Here is a 13,089-nt window from a genome sequence, read left to right as displayed (position 1 = left end):
GGCCAGAGATCTGTCTTTTCAGAGTGCTGCTGGCTGACTGCAGCGAGGGTCAACCGGTGGCAGCCTTTCTTTACAAACTCGACGTCATTGTGCTGTCTGCGGACAGTCTGCCCAAGGAGTTAGCTTCAGAGCTGTAGCAATGCTTGACACCAGACTCTTTTCCTTCTTAGCTGATGAATCTCTGTGAAGACTTGGACCCAGAGATGAAGGCTGCCCTTGTGAACTCCAGTGATGATGGGGATCTGCTTGATGAAGAACTTCTCCTTTTCTGACAGCGGAAGTCCAGGCAGGCAGGCAGGCATGGGGCGATTCCCTGCCCACCCAGACAAAATGCATGGACAGGGAAAAGTGGACACGCCTGCAAGGGCTTAATCTGTTCAAAGTATGGTGTAAATAATTTATTACAAGCATGACCATGACTTTGTAACAATAAAAACCATGTTACAAATATTCTGGTTCGTCTTTCTTTTTCAGATTGGCTTTGGAATTTAATTTAAAACAAGTTGTCTCGGGCTTAAACTGGGCTTTCCGTCAGCTTGAGAGCCCCTAAAAATGAGCCTGTGCCTATGGCCAACACACCTTTATAACAGGTGCGATACCTTATCTGAGCTCAACCAATTGCCACATCAGAGGGAAGGCAGGACAGCCTGCTTCCTTTGGCGAGACGGATATGGCTCTGTAAGACACTGCTACGGTCTTGGACACAAACACACACACGGAGAATAGTCACAGCAATGGAAAGCTTTTCACCAGCAAGCAGAAGCGAGTCCCCACCCCTTTCTGTTTTTGGGGGAGATCCGTTAAAACGTACGTTTAAAACTCCCACTCAGTGTTGCTTTATGCAAAGCTGGATCAGGGCTCCCATCCAGGGCTCTTTCAGGTGGGCTCCTGCTGCACACTCGGTTCCAATTTTACAGGATGGTTCTCCGCAGTCTCTGAAGCCTCCGACAGAGCCTCTGGCAGAGCCTCTTGCTCCAGCTCAGCAGCCTTGGCTTTGTCCTGCGTCTGGGTGAGGGGATGCACCATGGACATGTGGACGTTGAGGTTGTGGGCCTTTTCAAAGCGCTTCCCACATTGGTCGCAGGCAAACTCCAGCTCAGTCTCTGCTTTGTGTTTGGTCATGTGGTACTTGAGGGATGCTCGCTGCCTGCACTGGAAGCCACAGATTTCACACCTGCAGGGGGGAAGCAGAAAGAGGACCTCAGACCAGCCACACGGTCTCATCCCCATGAAGGAGGGGGAGCAGCAGCGCAGCCTCAGCCTTGGAAGAAATAGATCAGCTGCTCTCAGACAGGTGAGAGGATGCTTCCAATAACCAAGTGTCTTTTATCTACTAAGAATCCTGAATACCGAGCTGCACTTGAGACCATTGCTGGGGCAGGAAACATGCTTCCAGATTTTAGTTTGGATGTCCCGATCAAAAATCCAGGACGCTGGTGGAACTGTGTCCTCTCTCTCTGTGGGAATGGAATATCCTATAGAAGTGGCAGTTTAGCTCTTGCTAGTCAGACACTGCAAACTTGTTCCTCTTATAGACCGGAGTCAGCCCTCTGTTAGGGACTGGTGCTTAACAAGACAGACTTGTATGGCATTTTTCTCCATCACTGCAATTGCACTAACCTGCATAGATGTTTTTGAACATCTCACCAGCAGCAGCACTCCTTCACTCTGAAGTGCAGGAGAGGCCACAGTCCACCAAAAGAAATCTGAGTGCTGCTCTCCACTATGGCAAAATGATCAGTCACATGTACAGTCGTACCTTGGTTGACGAACACCTTAGCCGTAAACCCAGAAGCGAGTGTTCCAGTTTGCGAACGTTCTTTTGGAAACCAAACGTCCGGTGGGGCTTCCGATTGGCTGCAGGAAGCTCTTGCAGCCAATCAGAAGCTGTGCACTGGAAGTCAACTGAACTTCTGGAACAGATTCCGTTTGGCTTCCAAGGTAAGACTGTAGTTCTGCATTGAGACAGATGGTTTTGCAGGAAATGTTTCCCAAACCAGTCCTAGAATCATCATTTCCCAGACTACTGGACGTATGAACCAAAAAAACAATCCCAGGACCCAAAATGTGTGTGTGTGCGCTTGTGTGCCACATCTTAATTTGGAAGTGTCATTATTGGCGCATCTGCAAGGGAGATGACCTTTCTTCAACCACGTTAGGGCATACTAGTTTTCAAATTCAGCTTTGAGTAATCTTAAGATACCCCATGAAGGCAACACAGCTTATCTGTAAAAGGCCATAGGTAAAGTGTGCTTACTGGAGAGGCTTTGCTCCTGAGTGGCGCATCTGGTGAACGGAGAGGTGTTTGCGTTGCTTGAATGTCTGGCCACATTCGTCACAGATATAGTTCCGCACCTCTGCAATGGGAGAAGGGAACAGGGTTGAAAATCACAATGACTTGGGTGGCTGTAAAAAAAGTGGTTTAGGAGAATTCATGGAGTAAAAGGCTATCAACAGTGAGTGCAGTACTAAGCCCCCCCCCCCACCTCGGCATCAAAGGCAGTCTGTCTCAATACTAGCAGCTGGAGAATGTGTGGAAGTCTGATGCAGGCCATTGTGGGAGCTGCGAGGTGGGGATGCCCCTCTGGCCTGACACCAGCAGCCCAACCTCTTCTTATGTTACTGGGACTCTCTCCATCATTGACACTCTTGGAAGACTTTGATTAGGGGCTTCTGATTGCATTTTGTGTGAACCTCTTAAAGAGACTTCATTACATTAAGCAGTAAATAAGTAATGAAAATGAAATGAATAAAAAGAATGGCGACAGAGGAGGGGAATAAGATGGCAATGTTTTCTGCAGTTCCCCCCCAAAAGTAACTAGAGCATTTTCCAATGCTTTCTCTGTGATGATACAGAGGTCTGCACAGTTTGTGGGCAGTTTAACTGCAGATCCATGAATATCAACATTATTTTTATTTTTTAGTTTCTTAAGTTGCTTCATACAAAACAGCTTGCAAACAACCTAACTTAACAAAATAAAAAACAGATAAAATTAATTAACAGCCAAATTAAAACAATAAATTTGCAATTCAAAATTCCTAAAATTTTCTTCCAACAATACAGGAAGAACGACAGTTTTTGTCCTATCCAACTAAAAGATGAGCACCACAGTAGAGGCTAACTTAACCACCAGAAGCCTGGGCTAAATAAAAACGTCTTACAATGATGGTGCCAGGTATGTCTCCCTGGGAAGAGCATTCCAGATGGGGGCCCACCACTGAAAAAGCCTGTTCTCCTGTGCCATCTGTGATGCCTGATTCTGGCCAGGGCATTTCTTTCTCTTCCATGCAAATCCTCCATCATTCTCTCATAAGCGCAACATACCTGTATGAATGAGCTTCACATGGCGTTGAAGGTACCGGTCAATCATGAACACCTTGTTGCAACCTGGATGTGGACAGGGCCTTTCTCTGACCTCCTCATGATGCTCTTTGATGTGCTTCTAAATCCAAGAAGAGAGATGGAGATCGTCACAGAGAGCCACCCTTTCACTCCATGCAGGTTTGCGGGCAGTGACAATCTGACCACCTATGGCAGGCCTGGCTAACTGGGGGTCCTCCAGAGGTTTTGGACTACAAGTCCATGTGCTGGCTGAAGCTGATGGGGATTGTAGTCCAAAACCTCCTAAAGGCAACTGGTTGGCCAAAGCTACTCCATGGCAGCGATCACATAAACAGAATGAGAAAGGAGGACGCTGCATCCATTTCCTCAAACTGGCAGCAAAATCTGGATCAAACGCTTTTAAAGTCATAAGCTTTTCTCCTTGTTTTTCTCTTGTAAGCTAGGGTTACTCCCTCCCGTTAGGCAGGGCTGTCAATCATTACAATCTTTCTTGTGATTGGTTCACTTCCACCCAAAGGAACTGGGGGAAGGTGGTGGCAGGGAGAGAGAGACACTTGTTCCAGAAAGTAAAGTCCCGCTGTGGGTCTGACGAAGCCAAAGCTAAATGTAGCTAGTAGTTATCCACATACCTTCATGCCATCTGCACCTCTGTACACAGCTGTACAGCCCTGATAAGGACACTTGTAAATGGTGGGCAGCTCTTCCCTTAAAAAAAGCAGAGGAAAGAGTAACGGGTGAGAAGGTCGGACCATTCTTGGGGGCGGGAATCTCACACCTTGGAAGCTTTGGGTATATGATACCTTTCACATTTGATTTTCTTTTTCCAGCCAGGTTTGGGTCCTGGCTTCTTCCTTATTTTGGGCTCTTCAAGCTTCTTTGCTTCTCTGCTTTCAACTTTCCTGTTGTTGGATACCCTAATAGAGGAGGAACAGGGAACTGTTGCTGCATGTCAACTGAAGTTATAAAACAGGGGGGAACGACCTCCCTACCCCTGTTGAGGGCTGCATCTCCCTATTTCTGCCCCCCTCCCCAATGCCTACATGAAATTAGGCCAGTGCAAGGCTCTCAGGCTGGCTACCCATTAATAAACACAAACATTTGAAAGCCTTACTTAGAGACTAAATTGTTGAAATAAAGGAAAGTATACACATCACTCATTTCAACAGCACAAGGATTTGCACAATGGAACATTCCCACCCTCTCCTTCCCCTGTGCTCTCCACAAATCTGCTCAGAGGGTTGAGGGAGCCACTAAAACAGTTTGAAGGGGCTTTTAGGGGTCAGGAGAATATTCCTTTGTACAAACCCTTGCACTGACAGAGCGTTTGCATAGCTCTACATAAAATACAATTCTAAACAGATGGACGCATTTGCGATGAGGCTGAAAAGAAACCTGCTGACTCCTAAGAAAAGAATGTGCGAATGTGCGGGGAATGGATGTGGGCCTTTGCCCACTGAGAGTGGAAGAGGGTGCAAAAGGTCAAATTCCTTCGAGAGAAAGAAGCTACCACTCCTGTCTTTTGCCAGCAAAAGGACAAGAAAAAGCCCTCACCTCTTTTCTGGGTAAGGCTCAAAGTAGTCGTCCGAAGACTGCGCTCTCTTGTCGTTCTCGTCGTCACTCAAGGAGTACCTGAGAAAGTAAACAGGCCCTTTCACTAAAGCAGATGGCAGGCAAAGCCTCATTGGGCCTTTATGTTGACAGTGGAGGTGGGGGGAGCTCAAGAGAAACTGCTGCAAGTCCAGCTGCCCCAAAGTGACCTTTCCTTCTTCAAGAAAACAACATACTCCAGACAGTGGCCCAGAACCACTCAATGTAAAGGCCACTATGCTACAAAAAGGTGAGCAGAGAAGCTGCCCTACCATGTGGGTTCCTGGGCATCAAATAATTGGAAGCCCTGCCTTCGGAGTCTTTTAAAAAGCAAGTACCCAGCTCTAATCAGTTCCATGCTTAAAAGCTGAAGGTGGTGCCTGCAAAAGGTTTCAGGCCAAAGTAACGTAGAGAGCTGCCTTACACCAAGTCAGACCAATGATCCATCCAGGTTGGTATTATACACTGACTGGCAGCAGCAGCTCTACAGAGTTTTAGGCAGGGGGCATTCCCAGCCCTACCTGGAGGTGCTGAGCATTGAACCTGGGAGCTTCTGAACGCAAGTCAGAGGCTCTACCACTGAGCTATAGCCTTCCCCCACAAGATCACTTGCTAAGACTCCCCCCAGTTCTCTGTCTAGGCACCTCACCTGACCACTTTTTTTGCCAGCTACATTTTTGTAAATCACTTAGAGGTGCTTTTTAAAAACAAACAAACCCCAAAACCCCCAAAACCATCAAGTGGTATATACATTCTATTAAATAAGTAAAATAGTAAGACTGCCCCAAGTGACATCCTTTGGGATCACTGCCATAGGCAGTGTGGATTTGTATCTGTCCACATTCTGGCCCATCAGTGAGAATAATACATCCAGTTTCATAAAAAAACACACAAATACTTGGGCATCATTTATAACCTTTGTGAAGAACAAAGGTTATAAACAGAGACAATTAATTTGAACTAAACTTAAGGTAGTATTAAGGAGTTGTTGTTACAATTAATAATTTTGTATTTTTACTATTGGACTGCATTGCTTGTTATAAAGGCCACAAAACTGCCCTTTGTGCTGTCCTGACCCCTCCCTCCACCCCCTAAACAAGCCGTCTCCAGTGACTGGACCCTCCAGTGAGGAATGAGATCCACTCCCGCCCCACAATCATTATTCATGCTTGCAAAGGTGGCATTTGAATCCCGCTCTTCTTCTCTCACCCCTCAAAAAGGTCACTGAACTCGTCTTTTACCCGCTCATCCGAGGCTGCAGAGGGAACCGGCTTCTCACTCAGTGGCCCTAGAAGACGGAGAAGAATGCGTGTTGCAAAGGGCGCAAAGGAAGGCACAACAGTCGTCAAGGCACAACAGTCCTGAGGCACCCGACCCAGCGGAACATAAGAAGAGCCTGTCTGCTGGGTCAGGACCACCCAGCCCAGCATCCTCTTCTCGTGGTGGTCAGCCAAAGGATGTGGGCCTGAGCTCACCTTGGCAAAAGCCTGCTTCACCATGAGAAGACGTGAGTGTCTGGGCACACTGGCTGGAGGGAAAGCCAAGTTAACGGGGCGGAAATTAAAAAGCAACAAGAATGCAAAGGGCATGCCTGGTCCCAGACAGCTGAGCTATAAATCAGAAATGCTGGCACTCAGCTCTGTGAACTGCTTCCACACAGGCTTGAACAGCTGAACACTCAGAAAGTAATAATAATAATAATAATAATAATAATAATAATAATAATAATAATAATAATTTATTTGTACCCTGCCCATCTGGCTGTGTTTCCCCAGTCACTCTGGGCGGCTTCCAAGAAAGATTAAAAATACATAAAAATGTCACACATTTAAATGTCACACATTAAATGTCTTTTAAATGTCAGGTACTTGTTTATCTCTTTGACATCTGATGGGAGGGCGTTCCACAGGGCGGGCGCCACTACCAAGAAGGCCCTCTGCCTGGTTCCCTGTAGCTTTGCTTCTCGCAGTGAGGGAACCGCCAGAAGGCCCTCGGCACTGGACCTCAGCGTCCGGGCAGAACGATGGGGGTGGAGACGCTCCTTCAGGTATACTGGGCCCAGGCTGTTTATGTGTATATGTGTATGTATATATGTGTATATTGTGCAAAGAAATGTGCAAAGACCTGTGTGGAGTTGTGACCCACAATCCCCATGACATCCTGGAGAGACATCCTTGGCATGCCACTTACCTGGACTGCCATTCAGAGGGCAGTCTGGCTGCGGCAGGCTTTCCTCCTGCAAAGGAGCTTCCGAGGCATCTTGGAAGGAAGGCAAATCCTGGCTCTCCGACACCCAGCTTTCTGTGCTAAGCGCAGGCGGAGGAGTCCCGCTTTTTGCAGGTTGCTGGTCGGCTGCCGTACGAGTGGCGCCACACTGGGGTTCTGGCGGTGCTGCCGCAGCCACAGTACAGTCAGTCCCCACCCCGTTGCCCGTCACGTGCGTCTGCTGCGGGGCAGGGCCCTTGTTCAGTTCCCACTTGACGGACAGGGCGTTGTCCACCAGCAAGGTGCTGCAGTCCGAATCTGTGCTCATGACATAATCATGACCCTCTTCGCAGCCCCACACAGCCTGGATGATCCCGCAGTACTCCGAGGACAAGACGCCTTGCAGGCTGGGAGCAATCTGGCAGCTTTCGGCGTGGTTGTGGGTCCACATCACTAAGCTGTGGAGGCACTGGGGGCTGGATGTGATCAGGTCTGCTGTTGGAAGGGAGAAAGACAGAGGGTAGCAGAGACCAGGCATGCCACTGAAACACCTGCCCCGCACCATAAGCCCCAGAATAACTGGCTGGCATGGACTATGGCAACTGTGCTAGGTGGTAACACACACACACAAAAAATCAAGGTTGTTTTATTTAATTTATGGAATTTATAGTCCACCCCTCCTCCTGAACACTGAACACATTGCTTTCTGTTAGGCAGAGTTACCTCTTGAAATTACACCACCTTCAGCTCCTTGGAGGAAAGATGGACTAGAAGTGTAATAGATGAACAATAAAGCCATGCTAAATACATGCAGCTTTGAATCTGCTGAAGACAAGGGATGATGAGCTGCTGCTTCTTTATACTGAGCTTGGAAGAAGGAAAACCCTACTTGAATATCATCCTGCCTAATACTTGGTTTGCAGAGAGACTGACAGTGGCAAACAGTTGTGTGGGGCTCCTTGTGCAGAAGGGTTTATTTAGTGTGCTGTGACTTTGTCTCATACACAAATCAGGGGTGTGCACAGCAACGCTGATCAAAGCCTTTCTTCAGATGATGGATCAGAGACCAAGTACAAACTGTCATATTATTATGAAGTATACAGAAAAGATCCATGTTCCCAACAGATCTTAGAAATATGCTTGCCTACACTTAAAATGGAAAAAAAACATTATTTACTTTGTTTATTCATATTCCACCCTTCCTCCTGAATGTTGAACACATTGTTTTCAGTGAGTAATTGCAAGATGCAACTGTGTCTATTTTATTTTGTTGTTTTGGTCTTTGTATCTTGGAAATAAAATTCAAGAAAGAGAAAAAGAGTCTGCTTGAACCTGTGATCTGGCAAAAGAAGCTGGGGAGCCTTACCTAGAATTGCACATAGCTGGCTCATTGGCACTCAAAAGATGAGTTTTCCCTTTCTGTAGCTGATGCTGAGTTATTTTATTTTGGATCGGAGTTTACACTGTTTTTATTTTAGATATCTTTGTGCTTTCATACTGACGGTATCCTGACTTGGGACTTCTCATGAAGGGCTGCTAACAGAAGTTTTAGATAAATAAAAATACTGCCTTCCCAGGCGGACACTGGAGCTGGCCCTAGAGTGCAGAGATCACCCTGGTCCCCACTAGTCATAGGGAAATTGCCAGAGACTGAGCACCACATCAGCTATAAGCATAGGCAAAATGGAAACTGTGGAAGCAACAGGGCAGCCACAACTGACATCAAGGAGAAAATTCAGAGGAGCCAAAACAATCCTACTTACCTAGAGAGGGAGCATCTCCTTTTGCAGCAGGAAGAGGAGGTTGGGCAAAGTTGTCCCTGTACACAAAACAGACGGCAGAGCAAATCAGATGCCTTCTAGGGAGGACAGACTCAGGCAGCATGTGCACCAGTTTCAAAGTGGCAGTTTCACAAACAAAAAATGTGCACAGGCAATTTCCAGCTGCTGGAAACTGGAATTTTGGCCTTGCAAATAAGGTCACATACATTATGAACCCACAAAGTATTTCCCTAGCCCTCTGTACGAAGTGCAAGTCATTAGTAGGACATCAGCAGCCTAACCAAGTATTTTGTATACGGCTCATAAATGTCTGCCTGCTTGGGGACCAAGTCTTGGTGGCTACCAAGACAAGCCACAAGCAGCCCAGCCTCCCGCGAGTGGAGAAATCCGCTCAACCTACTTTCCGTGTGGCTTGAGGTGGCCAGTGGGAGACAGGTTCACCTTCTGGATGAAGGCCTTGAGGATGCTGCGGCACTTGTAAAACTGGGCGTGGCACTTCTTGCAGACAAACTGGGGGAGGGCCGGGTCTTGCCGGACAGCCACCCCCACCAGCCGCTGGAAGTCCGTGAAGAAGACCTGGTCCATGCGCCGCTGCTTCTCGGAGCTCTCCCCCACCACAGGGACCTTTCCAAAAGCGTTCCGCAGGCTCCGAGAGGAAAACTTCCCGTGGCAAAGCCGGCAGTAAGCGGTGCTCACACCCCGGCCGAATCCTGCAAGGATTTCAGGAAAAAAAGGAGGTCACTCTGAGACTAGCATTGCCTTTAGAAGAATAATGAAGGTACAAGGCAGGCAGAGGGCCTTCTCGGTAGTGGCACCCTCCCTGTGGAATGCCCTCCCTCCAGATGGCAAGGAGATAAAGAATTACACAACTTTCAGAAGACATCTGAAGGCAGCCCTGTTAGGGAAGTTTTTGATGTTTTGAGATATGCTGTAAGTCACCCAGAGTGGCTAAGGAAACCCAGCCAGATGGATGGGGGTATAAATAAAATTATTATTATTATTACCATTGGTCTACCTACCTCTGTATCATCTACAGTAACTGACAGCAGATCTCTGGGGTATCGAGCAGGCAGCTTTCCCAGCCTTGCATGGAGATGCCATTGGGGATTGAACCAGGTGACTTCTGCATGCAAAGCAGGTGTCCTGCCACTGAACTGCAGCCCTTAAAAGACTCCTGGGCAGAGCAGGATGGCAAGAGGCAGGATAGAGGAGAAACAAGCCCAACTGTTGTGTGAACTAACTCCCAGAGCATGAAAGCGGGTGGCAACCAGAAAAACACTATTAAATGGTCCTTGCCAAACACCCAGGAACATCCTTTTGGGGCATGGGGGGTTGAATTTAATGTATTTGTCCTCTGATTCCATCAATCAAACTTTCCATGATCACAACACGTAAATGAGTGGCATTCTGCATCAAATGCATAACTCAGCATCCAAAAAATTAGGAGTTTCTTCAAACACACCCAAGGTCCTAGTCCTCATGGATGCAAACATAAACTGTGTTAGTGAACACAGGAGCAACCTGAGCTGGAGTAAAGCATCAAGCTGAGTGTTCACCCCTGCTGTTGCAACCAAGAAAGGCAGCCCTGGTCATATTGTCACTGCCCCCCACTCCAGCCCTACCTTCTGGCATCCCTTTGCCTTTTTTGTCTTCGGCTCAGAGAGCAGTCCTTGCTTTGAACCATCCAGCTCCTGCTTTGCCAAGAACTGTGAGAGAAACAGGAACCAATTTCTTTTGTTTTCCTGTTTGCTTTCAAGCAAGTTCTGCTGTCTGTGCAGGGACCTGGTTTGCAAACTGCCCACAGCCCCTCTGCAGCACTTCCTGACTTGGAAGAGCCACAGAGATGATGTCAGCAGTCTTTACTGTGGCACTGGCCAATCAGGCGACTCGTTGTCTCAGAGGCATAGCAAGTCTCCTCTTGATCATGGGTGGTGGCTCCAGCTCAGCACCCAGGACCCTTTTTCATCCAGGACTCCTCACTCCCCCGCCACCAATTCTATGAGAGAGCAGAGCTGAATATTTTAAAGTAGAGAAGGCAGACAAATGAAACTAAGGTGCCACAAATCAGACCTAGAAAACATAAAGCATCAGCTCTCTGTTTTGGGGCTGTTCTGCACATTTTCCAGGGAACCAAGCTACCTGTGATTTCTTTTCATCCCTGCAAAAAGGCCCTCCAAGCAGCACAAATGTTTTCTCCTCAGCCTAGACTTCCCCAGAACTGTCTCTGCTAAGCTACATTAAAAAATCCATTCACTAATCAGCTTTCCCATGTAATAGTAAACACACTATACTTTCAAAGCACATTCAAAACATCTTTCCAGGCATTGTAGTTTAAGAGTTGCTGGGAATTGTAACTCTGGGAGGGTAGACAACAGTGCCCAGAATTCCTTCCCTCAATAACCATAAGGAAAAGTAGGGGAGCCTGCAGTCCTCCAGATGTTGCTAGACTACAACTCCCATCATCCCTGACTACTGGCCATGCTGGCAGCTTGAGACTGCTGGGAACTGGAGTCATAAGACAGCTAGACTGTGCCCGGTTAGTGAAGGCAATGGAAAATTTAAACAGCCACATTTACCTGATCTGAGGCCAAGAACAAGGGTTACAGATTAACACGACACAAAACCGTCCAACGTTTCAACAAGTACATTAAGTACAGATGTGTTTTTGCTATGGGTATGGAGGTGCAATTGCAACCCACGACCCACATGTTGGCATATGAACTGTCAGTGAGTCTGGGACTATCTCCATGCCAAATCAGTTCCGCAAATGTGGAACAAGATGGTGTCCAGGTTATTACATCTGTAGAAACCATTATCCCACATGTTGGGGAGCAACACCATCGTGGTCTATCTAGCAGCATCAAATATGTATCGTCTTCCAAAGAATTATCAGCAAAAGGTAAATATAAAAAAATGCAAGTTCCTGTTCTAAGACTGCAAATTTGTGAGTGAACCCCATACAACCAAATCATGATACAGGGAGGAACGATATATGAAAATGGATGAGAATCCATTTGCTGCTAAGGAATCTGGGAGCTAAAGTCCATCAACCTCTGGAGGAAGGCCAGAGGTTTGTGTCAAGTCCTCTTCCTGGTTCATCCAACTGGGACCTCTCCATGCCTCTGATGGGCACTGGTGGCTTCAAAGTGGGAAGCCAGAGCCTTTGTCACCCCTGCTAGGTACTTGTCAGCTCATTGATCAGGGCCTACCCACTGCACGGACAGCCTAAACAGTGAGATTTAAGGAGGCCCAGCTCAACCTGCTGCCCCAGCGCCCTCTACATCTCGGCAGTTGCACGATGCTTGCGACTACAGTTACCCGGGATGGTGAAAAGTTTTGGGTGCGCCTTGTGGGTGGCGGAGCAGCTAACCTAGGCTGTGCATGGAAGCTCTACAAGAAACCCACGTGACTGGACTCCAAAGCTGCCCTCTGGAGAGCTCCAGGTGGCAAAAGGCACGGACTCCCGCAGTTAGCATTTCAAACGTGACCGATTGCGAGAGCAGAGCGTTGGCCGTTTGCGCGCTCGCGCCTGCCTGCCTGTTTGGCGCACACCAGCGACGGATGTGCTGACCCAACGAACAGGAAAAGGCATTCTGCACGCGCTCTGTTCACTGCTTTTCACATCTTAAGGCCCAGCCCCGGCACTAGAAGCAGGGCCAGCCTAGCCCAGCTCCGCCGCCACCCGCTGGCCAGTCCAGCCCCGGTGCCAAGGCGCCTCCCGAGCGCGCGCTCCCCGTCCGATCCCTGCCCGGCACACTTCCCGCGAGGAAGCGCGGCTTCCTTCCGAGCGCGCACGCGGAGGATCGGGCCGCCCGCCGGGTCCCCGGAAGAGTGCGCTGCCGGGGTGTCCCTGTCCGCCTGCGCTCACCCGCTGCCGCCGCCTCCGAGGCTGGCGAGGCCCACTGCTCGGGCTCCGGCTCGGGCTGCTGTTCCTGCTCCCGGGAGGTGGCGGTGGGGCGCCCCCGGCGGGCCCGGACACTCTTGGCCTCGGCTGGTGGCGGCGGCGGTTCTGGAGCGCCCCTGGCCGCCGCGCCCGCGGGTAAGAACCGGCCGCGCCGATCCCGCTTCATGGCCGTGCAGAGCCCGGCCCGGCCCCCGCTCGGCAGGCTCTGGCTGCGGCTCCGGCAGCGCCTTGGCTCGGCTCCGGCCCGCAGCGCCCCTGGCGGACGGAGG

General features: G+C 48.9%; 2 protein-coding genes across 5 annotated transcripts in view; one reads left to right on the top strand and one right to left on the bottom strand.

The window, feature by feature from the left end:
- The window catches only part of FANCA (FA complementation group A), a 38,725-nt gene extending 38,275 nt beyond the window's left edge, over window positions 1–450 (top strand). For all 3 annotated transcript variants that reach the window (XM_081920157.1, XM_081920156.1, XM_081920155.1), the window contains exon 43: window positions 171–450. In XM_081920157.1, coding sequence (XP_081776283.1) covers window positions 171–272 — 102 coding nt within the window. In that variant the 3' untranslated portion in view covers window positions 273–450. The remainder of the gene's footprint in view (window positions 1–170) is intronic.
- On the bottom strand, window positions 384–13,001 carry ZNF276 (zinc finger protein 276). 2 transcript variants are annotated; one of them, XM_081920186.1, is made up of 11 exons: window positions 12,785–13,001; window positions 9,317–9,626; window positions 8,899–8,954; window positions 7,121–7,630; window positions 6,140–6,218; window positions 4,895–4,972; window positions 4,144–4,257; window positions 3,973–4,048; window positions 3,326–3,443; window positions 2,258–2,357; window positions 384–1,174 (listed from the first exon to the last, which is right to left on the bottom strand). In XM_081920186.1, the coding sequence occupies exons 1-11, from the start codon at window positions 12,984–12,986 to the stop codon at window positions 877–879; spliced, it is 1,941 nt and encodes a 646-aa protein (XP_081776312.1). In that variant the 5' UTR covers window positions 12,987–13,001; the 3' UTR covers window positions 384–876. The 2 variants fall into 2 exon arrangements, with proteins under 2 accessions (XP_081776312.1, XP_081776313.1); XM_081920187.1 differs by having other exon boundaries at window positions 7,121–7,627.
- Window positions 13,002–13,089: the final 88 nt, after the last annotated feature.

This window comes from Podarcis melisellensis (assembly GCF_964234715.1).
Source record: "Podarcis melisellensis genome assembly, chromosome: 8".
NCBI lineage: Eukaryota > Metazoa > Chordata > Lepidosauria > Squamata > Lacertidae > Podarcis > Podarcis melisellensis.
Note: the sequence above shows the minus strand (reverse complement) of the source record. Positions and strands in the feature narration are given on the sequence as shown.

Coding starts and splice junctions, on each gene's coding strand:
- ZNF276 (XM_081920186.1), bottom strand. CDS start 12,986: ATGAAGCGGGATCGGCGCGGCCGGTTCTTACCCGCGGGCGCGGCGGCC. Junction 9,627..12,784: donor CTCGGAGGCGGCGGCAGCGG/GTGAGCGCAGGC, acceptor AAATCCTTGCAG/GATTCGGCCGGGGTGTGAGC. Junction 8,955..9,316: donor CACCTCAAGCCACACGGAAA/GTAGGTTGAGCG, acceptor TTTTGTGTACAG/GGACAACTTTGCCCAACCTC.